This window comes from Magallana gigas, chromosome 5 (assembly GCF_963853765.1).
Source record: "Magallana gigas chromosome 5, xbMagGiga1.1, whole genome shotgun sequence".
Lineage (NCBI taxonomy): Eukaryota > Metazoa > Mollusca > Bivalvia > Ostreida > Ostreidae > Magallana > Magallana gigas.
The window spans coordinates 35,939,072-35,951,767 of record NC_088857.1 but is presented as its reverse complement, the minus strand read 5'-3'; the positions used below and the strand labels follow the sequence as shown (position 1 = coordinate 35,951,767).

Here is a 12,696-nt window from a genome sequence, read left to right as displayed (position 1 = left end):
TTTATATCAAGAATTGATGAAACTTTTGAATACTTTGTAGTAAGATAGTATAACGATTTAATTGATTAATATGCGTACTTGCCACTATGATTCTGTTAGATACTGACTTTTTTTTTTACTATTTAGTTGCTGGCTGTCGCCAAAAAGCGGTTCCCTCTACTTGTTTATCATTCCCGTTTGTTTAATTAGCATGGTAAGTAGCATGTTGGATACTATTAATGATATATCAAAAGTTTGATAATTACTTTGATATGTTTGTTATTCATCACTTCTGTTTATAGTGTTGTGTAAATCCAGATACATGTAGGTTTTTCTTAGACTATTATTAAAATAATTGCACAGTTCAATCACAATTTATAATTCTGTTTAAAAAAACAACTCAGCAATGACTATTTTTACAAATTGTAAGTGATTTTGCAAAATAAAAAAAGTCGGCTAGGTGATAGGAAATATGGAAAAAATATTATTACTTATAAGAAAACGATATTTATGTCTTTCTCAAGCTTAACTTACTGATAATTGTTTCACTGGTGAGAGTACTGTCTGCATCGAGCGCAATGATGAAATCCTCACTTCAGAAAAAAGCAACGTAAGTAAAACCAATAAATAGCTACATGTATACTAAACAATAGTTTATTTAAGCATTGAATCATTATCTTTTTTAAAGATGTGGTCTCATAACTGCAACGGTGTGTGCGCGTTATGATAATTTGTTTGCACACACCATTGCAGTTATGAGACCACATTTTTAAAAAAATAATGATTCAATGCTTATATTTACGTTTTTAAACATTTATTTCCTTCCCGCAAATATGATTTGTTTATAAAGAGCTCCGACTTTTTCAACGATTAATGCGAACTTAACGGAAGAGCCATTTGAACAGCCAATTATGCTGACAAAAATAGTGCACAGCGTTTTAAATTCTTATAACACAATTTTATTTGTCTTTCTGTGATTTAATGAACTTACTTTTGGTATTCTTAGAAATCGATCAATTGAATTCATTTAACCATCAAAATGTATTAACATCAATGAAATATTAATCAGCGTAAGTATAATATCAGGTCGTGATCCGGTTTGAAGTCGCGAGAAGAGTCAGTTCATGTTCTTTAAGAAATACTGAAGGAATACTGAATGTATTTCTACGCACCAGATTTGGTGATTGGGTCTTCTGTGTTATGCGTAAATATCACTCAAATCAACCAATGCAACAGAGGGAAAGAAAGTAAATGTAAATATTTGTTAATGCACTTTATTTATTGAGTTCAGATTAGTTGTATTAAATTTATTGTTTTATTTTAACAAAACCATTTAAATTTAAAAAAATGAAAGATTTTGACACGAATTGTGCTAATGAATAAAAACGTAAACAATAATTAGTATTAAGCTAAATTATCTTTGTAGAGAAACCATAAACGTAATTTTTGCTTTAAACACTTTTTGTTGTATGGACAGGTCCGGTTTACGATCCCTAGGAACACTTTTACCAGTGCTAGGTGTAACCTGGCTATTCGGTATTCTGGCTGTTAACGAAAAGGCTGATGTGTTTCAGTATATTTTTGTCATTGCAAATTCATTGCAGGTGAGACTTTCATACATTTTTATTAATGCTAATAAAATCGAATATTTATTACTCTTTATCAATTGAGATATTTTCGTATACTTTTCAGGGGTTTTTCATATTTGTTTCGCACGTGCTGTTGAATAAAAAGGTATGGGTCTAAAATCGAACAATATTAATTAAAATTTGAATTTTGGATAACTTCATTTTGCCAATTTGAGTTTTAAAATCATTTTAGTCTGAAAAATGCAAAAAATACAAATAAGTGATTATAAATTTTCCTGTTTTTTCATCACGGCCATATAACATTTCTTATAATGTTTAGGTGATGCAGGGTTTAAAGAACAGATATCCAGTCTTAACTACCCTTATTAGTATCACTGAACATAGCAAAACTGAAACCACTTCTGTATCACACAGTCAGTCATCATCTAAATCCAATGCTTTGTTGTTCACAATGAAAGTAAGGAAATACTCTAATGATGTAATTTTTACTATAGTTTTGTATTTTCTTTAAAATAAAATGTCTAGGGATATAGTTATTAGCCATATTTCAATATGTTTTTTTTTTGCTCTTAGAAAAAGGGTATATTTGAAAGACTTCGAAATAAAACCGTCAAAAAATCAGACTCAGTTGTGACAGAAAAAACAACATCCACTGCTTGTTGTTCAAGTGTTTCTCACGAAAAAGTAAGCCAGTTTCGTTTTCTTTTTAAATAAAATTACAAAGAAATTCAACGAATTTATTAAGATTATTATAATTTATATAGATTATGATTATTCAAAGATTTTTTGGCATTATCGAAACGAATCTTTTTCCCCAGAGCTTAGTGATGTCTGAGTATGAATCTACAAACAACACGTTAAAACTGATATCAGAGGAAGAGAACACGGTATAGCTCATATATTTTAATTTAAAATAACAAGTTTAAACATAGCTTTAACTGAAATATTCAGAACTTTTTAAGTCTCGTTCTAGTCCATGTACATTATAAATGTTAAATGAATTATGATGTTATTAATGCACTAACAGAAAACACTCTTAGATTATTGTGTTTATGTATTATTACAATATAGAATGAATGTTGATAAATGATAAAAGTGCTTTGCTGCAGATTTGAATTTTTTTGCGATATTGATTCTTTTGTTATTTACACCTTTTGAATGAAAATATCATTTTTTTTACAGAGAGGACGATTTTGGTTTTCATTTAGTCTGAACCCGTGGAAGAAAAAGTACACAGTGACAGAGATGTGAAAACTTAAAAAAAATCAAACACAGAATGGCATGCTTTTTGAGTGGTTAAGTGCAGGTATATGATGATTATAAACAAACTTAATTTCATTACTGCATCTTGAAGATAAACGATGGATACGAATGCTCTTTCTATATAATCTTAGTCACTTTTAGAAAGACATGTATTTATCTCCCTTAAAGTTTATTAGTTTGTTTTCTTGATCCAAATGATTGTGTAATGTTATGAATTAAAAGACAGATATCTTCTTAAATGTGTAAAAATTGTTTCATTAGATACTACAGTGCATTTGAATCTATTAATCTTTTAAATTTTTAGTTCTATTTTTATTTTCATGGGGTATTAATCTGATAAAAATAGGGCATTTGGCTAAAGATAAAAACTATATTTAGTTCAAAGTCTAGTAAAGGAACTTCCACAGAAAAGAAGTCTAAAAAGATCAACTTTATCGTTGATGCTTTATAACAATTGCTTGAAAAAATACCTTAATAAGGTTTTTTTCGTGTCACATAATTTGCTAAAGGCCACACCAATATACTTTCTTGTTTGTCAGACCCCGCAAAATAATTTTATAATTAATAATTTCCCTCATCAGGGATATTCTGCGTTGTTTTCTGTTCTATTGCCGCTCTATTTTTCGTATTTTAAATAGTTTTAATATATAAATCAAAAACAAGTAGAAAATATATAAACGTCAGCACAAATCTATTTACGAACCGCTAAAAAATTTTGCATACAAAAGAAAATATTTTATTCTATAATCACTCGCCCGCTCCAACATTTTTTCATTGAATGTCCGACACTTTTTGTATTTGTACTTTTCATCTTTTGCGAATTAAAAATTTTCTGATAGCAACAATACCTGAAATAACTTAAGTGTATTACAGATATTGCAAAGTAAAATCAAAGGTATCTACTACAAAATATAATAAATTCCTAATTTATTATATCAAAATAAAATTTATAGGTAAATATTTTTTTCCGATGGGTCAAAAATTATTTTTCTAATGAAATCCGTCTTAATGAATAAAGAAAATATTTTTTAGCGGCAGATATGTGCATAAAAACTTAATAATGACATTTTATTTCATATTCCGTATTAATTACTCTTTGAAACGTTAAAATGCAACATGCATTTTTTGAAATGTATTTTGTTCCCTCCGTCAAGCAACAGATTCTTTGGCATGAATGTGCTAAAAAATTAAATATTAAACCCCTCAAAAGGTCTATATCGGGAAGGGGGGTGTTTTTTTAAAATCGGTTTTCCGTTAGTTTCTATTATGAAATGAACTATTTAAACCCAAAATCTAAAGTTACCTCTCTTTGTTTGACCAAACCATTTATAATAATATCTTATGATAATATGCATAAATGTTTACATTATTTTTAAAAAATTAATATCAAAAATTTAATTAGACAATTATCAAAAATGACTTTTAGTTAGGCGGCTAGACGATGCTATTGTTCGGAGTTCCTTCAATCATCACAAATATTACTGGATATAAGGTACACCTTACCTTAGCTGTCAGAGGAGCACAAAGAAAATCACTAACAAATATGAGGTATCTTCCAAAGCCTAAAGAAAGATACATATTCATAACGCGCACAGACTCAAAATATCAAAATATTAAGATTTGTCAATTTTTTTAAGCCGTACAGTATGTTCTACTAGTATCAAGTTAAAACGTTTCATAGCCTTTGGAAGTGACCATTTATAATTCTAGTCTACATCGTCAGTTGTTTCCCTTCCCTACTTACTTACACATATGTTTTTGTTTCAATGATTTTATTTTTATATCACCTTTTTCATATGTAATTAATATTATTAGTGTATTTTTTATTGCTTTGTGTGTTATCTTTTTGCTAAGACTAAATGTATTGTATATATTTTGACAAATGCTTTTTATTTGTGAATATAGGGAATCATTATATGGATAAGTCGCCTTTGTTTTGTCAGAAATACTTTAAGTCTGATCCCCTTTCAATTTTTTATGTTCAATTTTCATTAGTTTTGTCATATTTAATAAATGACATATTTAACCAAAGGTTTTTATTTTTACTTAGTAAAAACCGAAAAAGGTGCACTATGAGAAAACGTATTTAGTAGTTAATTTAAGATTTTTTTTCAATATGGACAAATATAACTCAAACTTCAATAGACATCTCTTTAAGTTTGTAACAAAAAATGCAGCGTAAATGTAAAATATGGATTATTCAAGTTATAAACAACAGTCTCCTTTGTGTTCACAAGAACAATTGTCTATTGAAGAGCCGATCTAAGCCTTGTTTGATATCATAGAATTTATGTCTTGTCATGATAACTTGGTGCTTGACAAAGAATTGATTATGGCCTATATTTATTGTGGCTTATAAGATGCCACAATAGTTTTAAGTCGTATGAAAACTCGTAAAATCAATCATCAGATGTTCCGATGAAAAAAGCAAAACATTATGAGCAATGTTCATAAGTTACTTCAACTTGCGTCCTAAACATGTACATAAGGGATACACTTATCGGGTTAAGTTAATTTTGTGTACTTAAAACAAAAACAAAATACCGAAATAAACCATCAAATCATTTCATTACCAGTCACCAAATAGTGATCCGTAACAATTATATTTTATAAACGTTTTAAGTAGCTGTGCGTTTATGCGGAGTCGGTATGAACTAACTAGTTTTGTTCAACCAGAGGATTTTTCTATTCAACAGAGAGAGAGAGAGAGAGAGAGAGAGAGAGAGAGAGAGAGAGAGAGAAGACATGGTTGAACAAGACAATGTTAAAATGGAATTCAAGGAAGGATTTAAATTCTTTTTCATTCATAACGAATTAACATGGTTATCATATTGTTTCATGTATATGTAGCAATAGTAATTATGCTTAAAACAAAGTATAAATATATGCAAAGTGTGATTCATGTTAATGTTCAATATATAGTAGATATTCATCCTTTAGCATGGTTAAATATCAAAATCATATCAAATTATATAGATTTATAGTATAGCAGTTTTTGAAGCAAATATGTTTTTTCTTGATGCATTCATTTTACCGCAAAACTAACTTTTGAACCCTTTGATTGCGTGTGTTAAGTGCACAATTATACTGTAAGCTGTGCATTGGTGGGATAACTCATGTAGAGTATAACTTCTTTAATCCCCTTTCAGTTTTTACAGTTCTCTAATCAGTCAAAACGCAATGAATACACTGTCTAAAAGTTCTCTGTCAAACACTTCTGCAAAGAATAAATTTCAATAGGTATTTATTCCGAGTCTAGAATTCTATAGTATGTGATACATGTACAGATAGCATAAACAAAGAATTATACATTAAAATGTAATATGTAAAATATACGTAGTTTTTGCATATATTGGTTCCGAAAAACAAATAGTTTACAGTCGTTCTTTTGACTCGTGTGTCAATATGTTTCTTTGTACAGTAAAAGATACGAAAAATTCATTTAAAGGTTATAAGCCAAATAATGTTTATTCTCTGGGAGAAAGAACTGAGGGAGTTCCCTAGGGTCAAGCATATAGATTAGATATTTATCTTACAGAATTGATAGTGCGGGCTTATGTCCAACGTAAAACATTATCTCTTCAGTTTAAAGAACGAACAGTATCGTAAACCTGATGATACACTTCAATTAAAATTAACTCTTCATTCCGCGGAGAGAAGACTTATTTTAATGGATTGCCTGATGATAATGCTGAATTTTAAATGCTTTTTTTTAATTTTGACAATAAAACCAGTTTTTCACAGACCTGTTTCTTTTGTTTACTTCTTGTGCAGTGTCATTTTCATTGCAGTCATTTTTATTTACTCTTCTTCTGACCAACATCAATGTCTTTGTTGGAGGCTTTTTTTCTTTCATATCCTTTGTTGTGAAAAATTTTCCTGCTCGAAACAACGTGTATAGCTGAAGAGTTTAAGACTTCTTCAGAATGTTTAATGAAAAGACAACAAAATATTAGTAAATAATTTCATTAGATAATGATTTTAAAATACTAAGTTTGAAAAACTTCAAAAATATAGCGTTTTAATGATGTTTTGTGTCCTGTCAATTTCGGTACAGGGGGTGTGCAGTTTTTCAAATGCTATAATTATATATTCTTATAATTGTAAATTAAATATAACTTTTCCGGTTTTCAATTCATAGCCTTATCCTTTTGTTAGCTTTAAAAAAAATGTCTGATCTGAAAAAGCAATATACCATTGAAATGAATCAATTTAATAAAGTAGACATATGACTCATTTGACAAAAAATCAAAATAAAATAAGTGTATTTTAATGCAATGAATTTTATTCCTTGTCATCTATTGAGATTGAAATATCAATTATAAACATCCGTGTATACGAACCTAATTTTAGAAATCCCTTTGAATACAATAATGTACAACGTCTGCTTTGTTGTTTGTTTTGTTTTTATACATTTGGAAAAGCACAATACACTGAAGAATCTTATCAGTATGAGAGGAAAATGTTAAACACTTGTAGCCACGCACTCTCCACTTTGATTTTTTATGTCGTATTCTTTTAAAATGTAATTTTAGAAACGCCTTTAAACAAAAATTATGTAAGACGACGACAAGGTTTACTTTATATTTAGAAATACACGGTATACTAAAATGCCCACTTAAAAAATCAGAGAAGCACAAAGTTCATTATTGTTACACATTTGATGCACATTCGCTTTGATGGTTTCAATGATATACTGGAAGATATTGACATAATTATGTTTATTCAATTTTAATACATTTTGCGTGTTTCTTGTGTAACAAAAGGTGACATCTAATAGGTGTATTTTGCTCTTGAATATGTATAATGATAATCTAATGACTTTAAAAAATCTACATTTAAGGGTACATGTATGTAAAATGCATGTACATACTGTAATAGATGAATAAAATAGTGAAAATATACCTATATAACCGAGGATGAAAATGTAAACACAACACATACTTCTTATATATTGTACATTATATATTTCCCGATTTTTTTTATTTTAAAACTATATATAAACAAATACTGAATGTCTTATATAACTATGCAAGACTCCTCAAGTAATGTAGATTCTAAATTGTTAAAATCGTGATCCCTGGACCAATACTGAGGTCCCAAAAGGAGTTCAAATTTTAACACAGAAATATATAGGGAAAATATTTAAAAATTTTCTTCTCAAGAACTACAATGTTACATTTTTTGATATTACTATACAAGCATCCTCAAATAATGTAGATTCTAAATTGTTAAAACAGCGACCCGTAGACCAAAACTGGGGCCCCAAAAGGGATGCAAAGTTTAACAAAGAAATAGGGAATATATCTTTTTTTTAAGAACTACAATTTGTGAGACTACTATGCAAGCATCCTCAAATAATGTAGATTCTAAATCGTTAAAATCGTTACCCCTGACCAATACTGGATGCCCAAAGACGGGTTAAAAGTTTTACATACAGATATATAGGTAATATTTTTAAAAATCTTTTAGCTCACCTGAGCTGAAAGCTCAAGTGAGCGTTTCTGATCACTTTTTGTCCGGAGTCCGTCTGTCTGTCCGTAAACTTTTTACATTATCGACTTCTTCTCCAGAACCACTTGGCACAATGCATCCTTAGGTAAAGGGAAACCAAGTTTTTTTCCTAAAATGAAGGGCCACACCTTCTTTCAAGGGAAGGTAAATAAAATTATTAAATTTTTTTTAGTTATTTTTCAAAAATATTCTTTTCCAATTCTGCCAGAAAAGCTAAGACTTGTGTGAAAGCATCCTTGTGTGAAAGGTAGTGTAGCTTAAAGTTTGTTCAAATAATGATCCCGGGGGGTTGGGTGGGGAACAATTGGGGATGTCAAATTTTTACACAGGAATATATAGAGTGTTTCTTAAAAATCTTCTTCTCTGAAACTGATCAGCCAGAAAAGCTGAAACTTGTGTGGAAGCATCCTCGGGTAGTGTAGAGTTCAGTTTGTCCAAATCATGATCCCATGGTGTTGGGTGGGGCAACAATGGGGAGTCGAAATTTTACAAAGGAATACTCTATCTTAATAAATCTTTCCTCTGATTAGCCAAAAAGCTGAAACTTGTGCGGAAGCATCCTCAGGTAGTCAAGATTCACGTTTGGTCAAAACATGATCCCCAGGGGTAGGATGGGGGCGAAATGGGGTGTAGCCTTTTTATCTAGGATTATTCTGCTCTGAAACTGATCAGCAAGAAGAGCTGTAACTTGTGTGGAAGCATCTTTAGGTAGTTAAGATTCAAGTCTGTTCACGTCATGATCTTTGGGGTAGGGCGGGGCCACAATGGGGTGGTGGGGGTGGTCGAATTTTACATAGGAATATAGAGAGTAAATCTTCAAAAATCTTCTCCTCAGAAACCGATCGGCCAGGAAAGCTGAAACTTCTATGAAAGCATTCTCAGTTAGGGTGAATTTAAGTTTGATAAAATCATGTTCCCCATGGGTAGGGTGGAGCCACATTTGGGGGGGGGGGTCGAATTTTCACATTTGAATATATAAAGAATTTTTTTTTTAAATCTTCTTATTAGAAACCGATCATGCAGAAAAGCTGCATCTTGTGTGAAAGCATCCTCAGGGAGGAAAAATTCAAGTTCAAATCATGATCTGGGGGTAGGATGATGCCACAATTGGATGGGGTGGTCAAATTATTTTAAATAGCAATATATAGGGAAAAATCTTCTGTAACACAAATTGTCTAGAAAAGTTCTAACTTTAGTCAGTTCAGATAGTGCCGATCAAAATTTGTCAAAATCGTATTCTTTAGGAGCAGGGATTGGGCCATATGGGAGGGGGGGGGGGTCCAATTTTACAAAGGAAAACATTTTAATTATTCACACAAACTCAAATGTTGTTATATATGGTTTTACTGATATGCAACATTTAAACATATTGTATATTCTTTAAAATTGTTTAGACTCTGGCTCCCGGACAATTCTTGGACCTCACAAGGGGTTTAAAGTTTGATGTAGGTTTATAATCCATATGTAAACAGTTGCTTAAGTCTGATCATCTTGTCGAGAACTACAATGCTCAATTTGTGATATGACTGTAAAATCATCCTGTTACAAAGCGGCTCATTAAGAATATGCTGGTGATTTTTCTTTAAATACAGGATCTAATATTGTACGACATTGTTCAGATATTTTGTATATGACTCCATAAAGCTGATTTTAATATGCCTAATGTTGCTCAGGTGAGCGATGTGGCCAATGGGCCTCTTGTTCTTTTCGGTATTTCTTTTCTCAAAATTATAAACAATAAAAACAACTCAGTTATAATGAGCAATCGCCAAATCAAATGAGCATATGACTAATATATTATTATGCTAACTTAAAATTGTAGAATGGACCTGGACATATTGGTGCCCAGCATGAACAACACGGATCATAATCAGAAAACATTCAAAAATATTCTGTAGACGACAAAACAAATTTTAATAATATTGGTGAACAAACAGTACACAGATTTTTTTTGGATTGCCAAGAGATTTTGACCTTTATTTATAGCGATGTGAGAGACGTCTCGACGTCAAGGGAGAATTTTAATAAGACTCTGAGGCGAAATAACGCGGTAACCTTTTATGCCGTTTGTATTGTTTTGGACAAAATTTGGACATCATTTTCTCATTACATGTAAATATGGCTTAAATGACTAGCGTACACAAAATTTGATATACAATCGGATCAGGCAGTGAGAAATAACTAAATAATGAAATAAATATTGCATTAAACATCGCTGCAATAAGTTTTATGGTTTTTTTGTTCCCAAAGAGATAACAAATTTAAGAAAGATATATACACAGTAAATTAAGCGTCCTAACCGTTAAAATCTTCTGCCTTAACTAATGATGTACTACATGTATTTTGACGTCAGCAATTCATGATGTTCTGACTAATTTACGCACCCAAATTAGATAAAACCCAGAGAAGATTACATATTGCACGAATTAAAAATACGGTCTGTTAACTGTGATAAATGGATTTGAAATCCTATTTCTTAGTCCCCTACCGGTTTCACCGGAAGGAACTATAGCTTTCCTCTGCGTCAGGCAGTCCGTCCGTCTGTCTGTCCGTCTGTCTGGCCCACTTCAGTTTTCAACACTTTTTTTCTTTATGCGTTTGAGAAATACTATGAAACTTGCTTAACAGCTTTAAAATGTCAAAGTACAGATCAAGTATACACTTTTGTAGCGTCTGGTTGACATATTTTAGAGAAATTAATTTTTAATTTTTTAATTTTTTTCATTTTCGGTTTTGTTATCGGGGTCTGTGTGTATTGAATAAACGAGGCCAGTATGTAGTTAGTAATGATATCGTGCGTTACTACTACCATCCCTTCTATCATTTCTAACAAACAACTAAGTTCTGTAAAATAGTGTCAAGCATTGTGTTGTAAATTTAATCGGCAGGTTTTTATGGGCAGCGGAAAGGGCAAAAAATACAATTTTACAAAATCAACGATAAACTAAATTCAGCAATCTAAAATAATATTATCAACGACCATAAGTGCAAAACCAACAGTCTTCTTTGCAAAATAAATGTACATAAAATCAACCAAAGATATCTAAATACAAATCAAACACAAAAAGTAAAACCAACAGACATAAATGTAAAACGAACATACGTCAACATGAAACAAGCAGACGCACAAATAAACGCCAAATTTTTGGGAAGCAATATGCGTTATCGATTATTGGAATCCGGGATGGTTTGCGCCCTGTTTCGCACTGAGATGTTTCGCACCTGCCTCGGAGCGAAACATCTTCCTGTATTAAGATACTTTTCTTTTATTATTATTCCTTTGAAATTAATTATTACCTATACAAGAATTGAAATATGTTTTTAAAAAACCCATTGAAACGGTGCTTGCTTTTATGCATGCACGGCCAAGACAGCGTGCTTGATTGATTAGGATTTTTATTTATTAATTTTATGAAGCCATGTCGTTTTATATCGTTCAGAACAATAGGTGTGAATTGTGTTGTGATAACAATTATTATAGCCTGTCATTCACTTGAGAATTACCTGTATTTTATTATGAAAAATTCGGGAATGTTAATGTAATTACAAATGTATAATATTATATAGTTAGCATAGCTCTATTTTGGGGATCATTATTTAATTACATAAACTATCTGCTTGAAATTTACAGTACCCCCCCCCCTCCCCTGCATCCACTATTTAACTACGATTTTTACCAGTCTTATAAAATTAATATTCTTATAGCAAAAGTCAAACTAATTAAAACCTAATCGTTAACAAATTGATTTCTATTCCAATTTTTTTTTTTTTAAATTTTTATTTTACAGGATGACGGTAAATACAAAATTGACAAAAATGTCAAGTTGTATAGTTTGCACTTCCACCCAGTGAAATTAAAGTGATACGAAATGCAACAAATGACCGACATTACGTGAATAGAGGCGTGAAAATTTGGTTTGCTATAATTATCTATACAGATGTGCCTTAGCCTGACGGAAACGAAAAGTCTTAAAGTAAACATTTTGTATAAATTGCTATCATCAAAATATGCACTAATTAAAGCATACAATGTTTTCTATAACGAAGTTTGATTTATTTCTCTACATTCTTATGCATTGCCTGTTCAAGTAGTTTGAAGAAAATATAAGACATGCCAGTATTCATGTCGATAAGCTTGATACATGCACTTTATAAAATTTTAATTTATAATGAACATATGTCTTGTAGCATTTATGAGGACATGGTCGTTGATAATATTATTTTAGATTGCTGAATTTAGTTTATCGTTGATTTTGTAAAATTGTATTTTTTGCCCTTTCCGCTGCCCATAGTTTTTTTTGTATTATTATAATCGGGTTTGTTATCGGGTTGGTCTGTTGATTCGGGGTAC

The 12,696-nt window shown here is 30.8% G+C and overlaps 1 protein-coding gene across 1 annotated transcript in view; it reads left to right on the top strand.

Moving 5' to 3' along the window:
- LOC105332879 (uncharacterized) overlaps positions 1 to 4,862 on the top strand; it is a 33,206-nt gene extending 28,344 nt beyond the window's left edge. Inside the window, exons 36-43 of the mRNA XM_066085224.1 lie at positions 127 to 193; positions 504 to 589; positions 1,457 to 1,583; positions 1,672 to 1,713; positions 1,888 to 2,025; positions 2,142 to 2,252; positions 2,387 to 2,455; positions 2,751 to 4,862. Of these exons, the coding sequence (XP_065941296.1) occupies positions 127 to 193; positions 504 to 589; positions 1,457 to 1,583; positions 1,672 to 1,713; positions 1,888 to 2,025; positions 2,142 to 2,252; positions 2,387 to 2,455; positions 2,751 to 2,819 (709 nt within the window). The 3' untranslated portion in view covers positions 2,820 to 4,862. The remainder of the gene's footprint in view (positions 1 to 126; positions 194 to 503; positions 590 to 1,456; positions 1,584 to 1,671; positions 1,714 to 1,887; positions 2,026 to 2,141; positions 2,253 to 2,386; positions 2,456 to 2,750) is intronic.
- Positions 4,863 to 12,696: the final 7,834 nt, after the last annotated feature.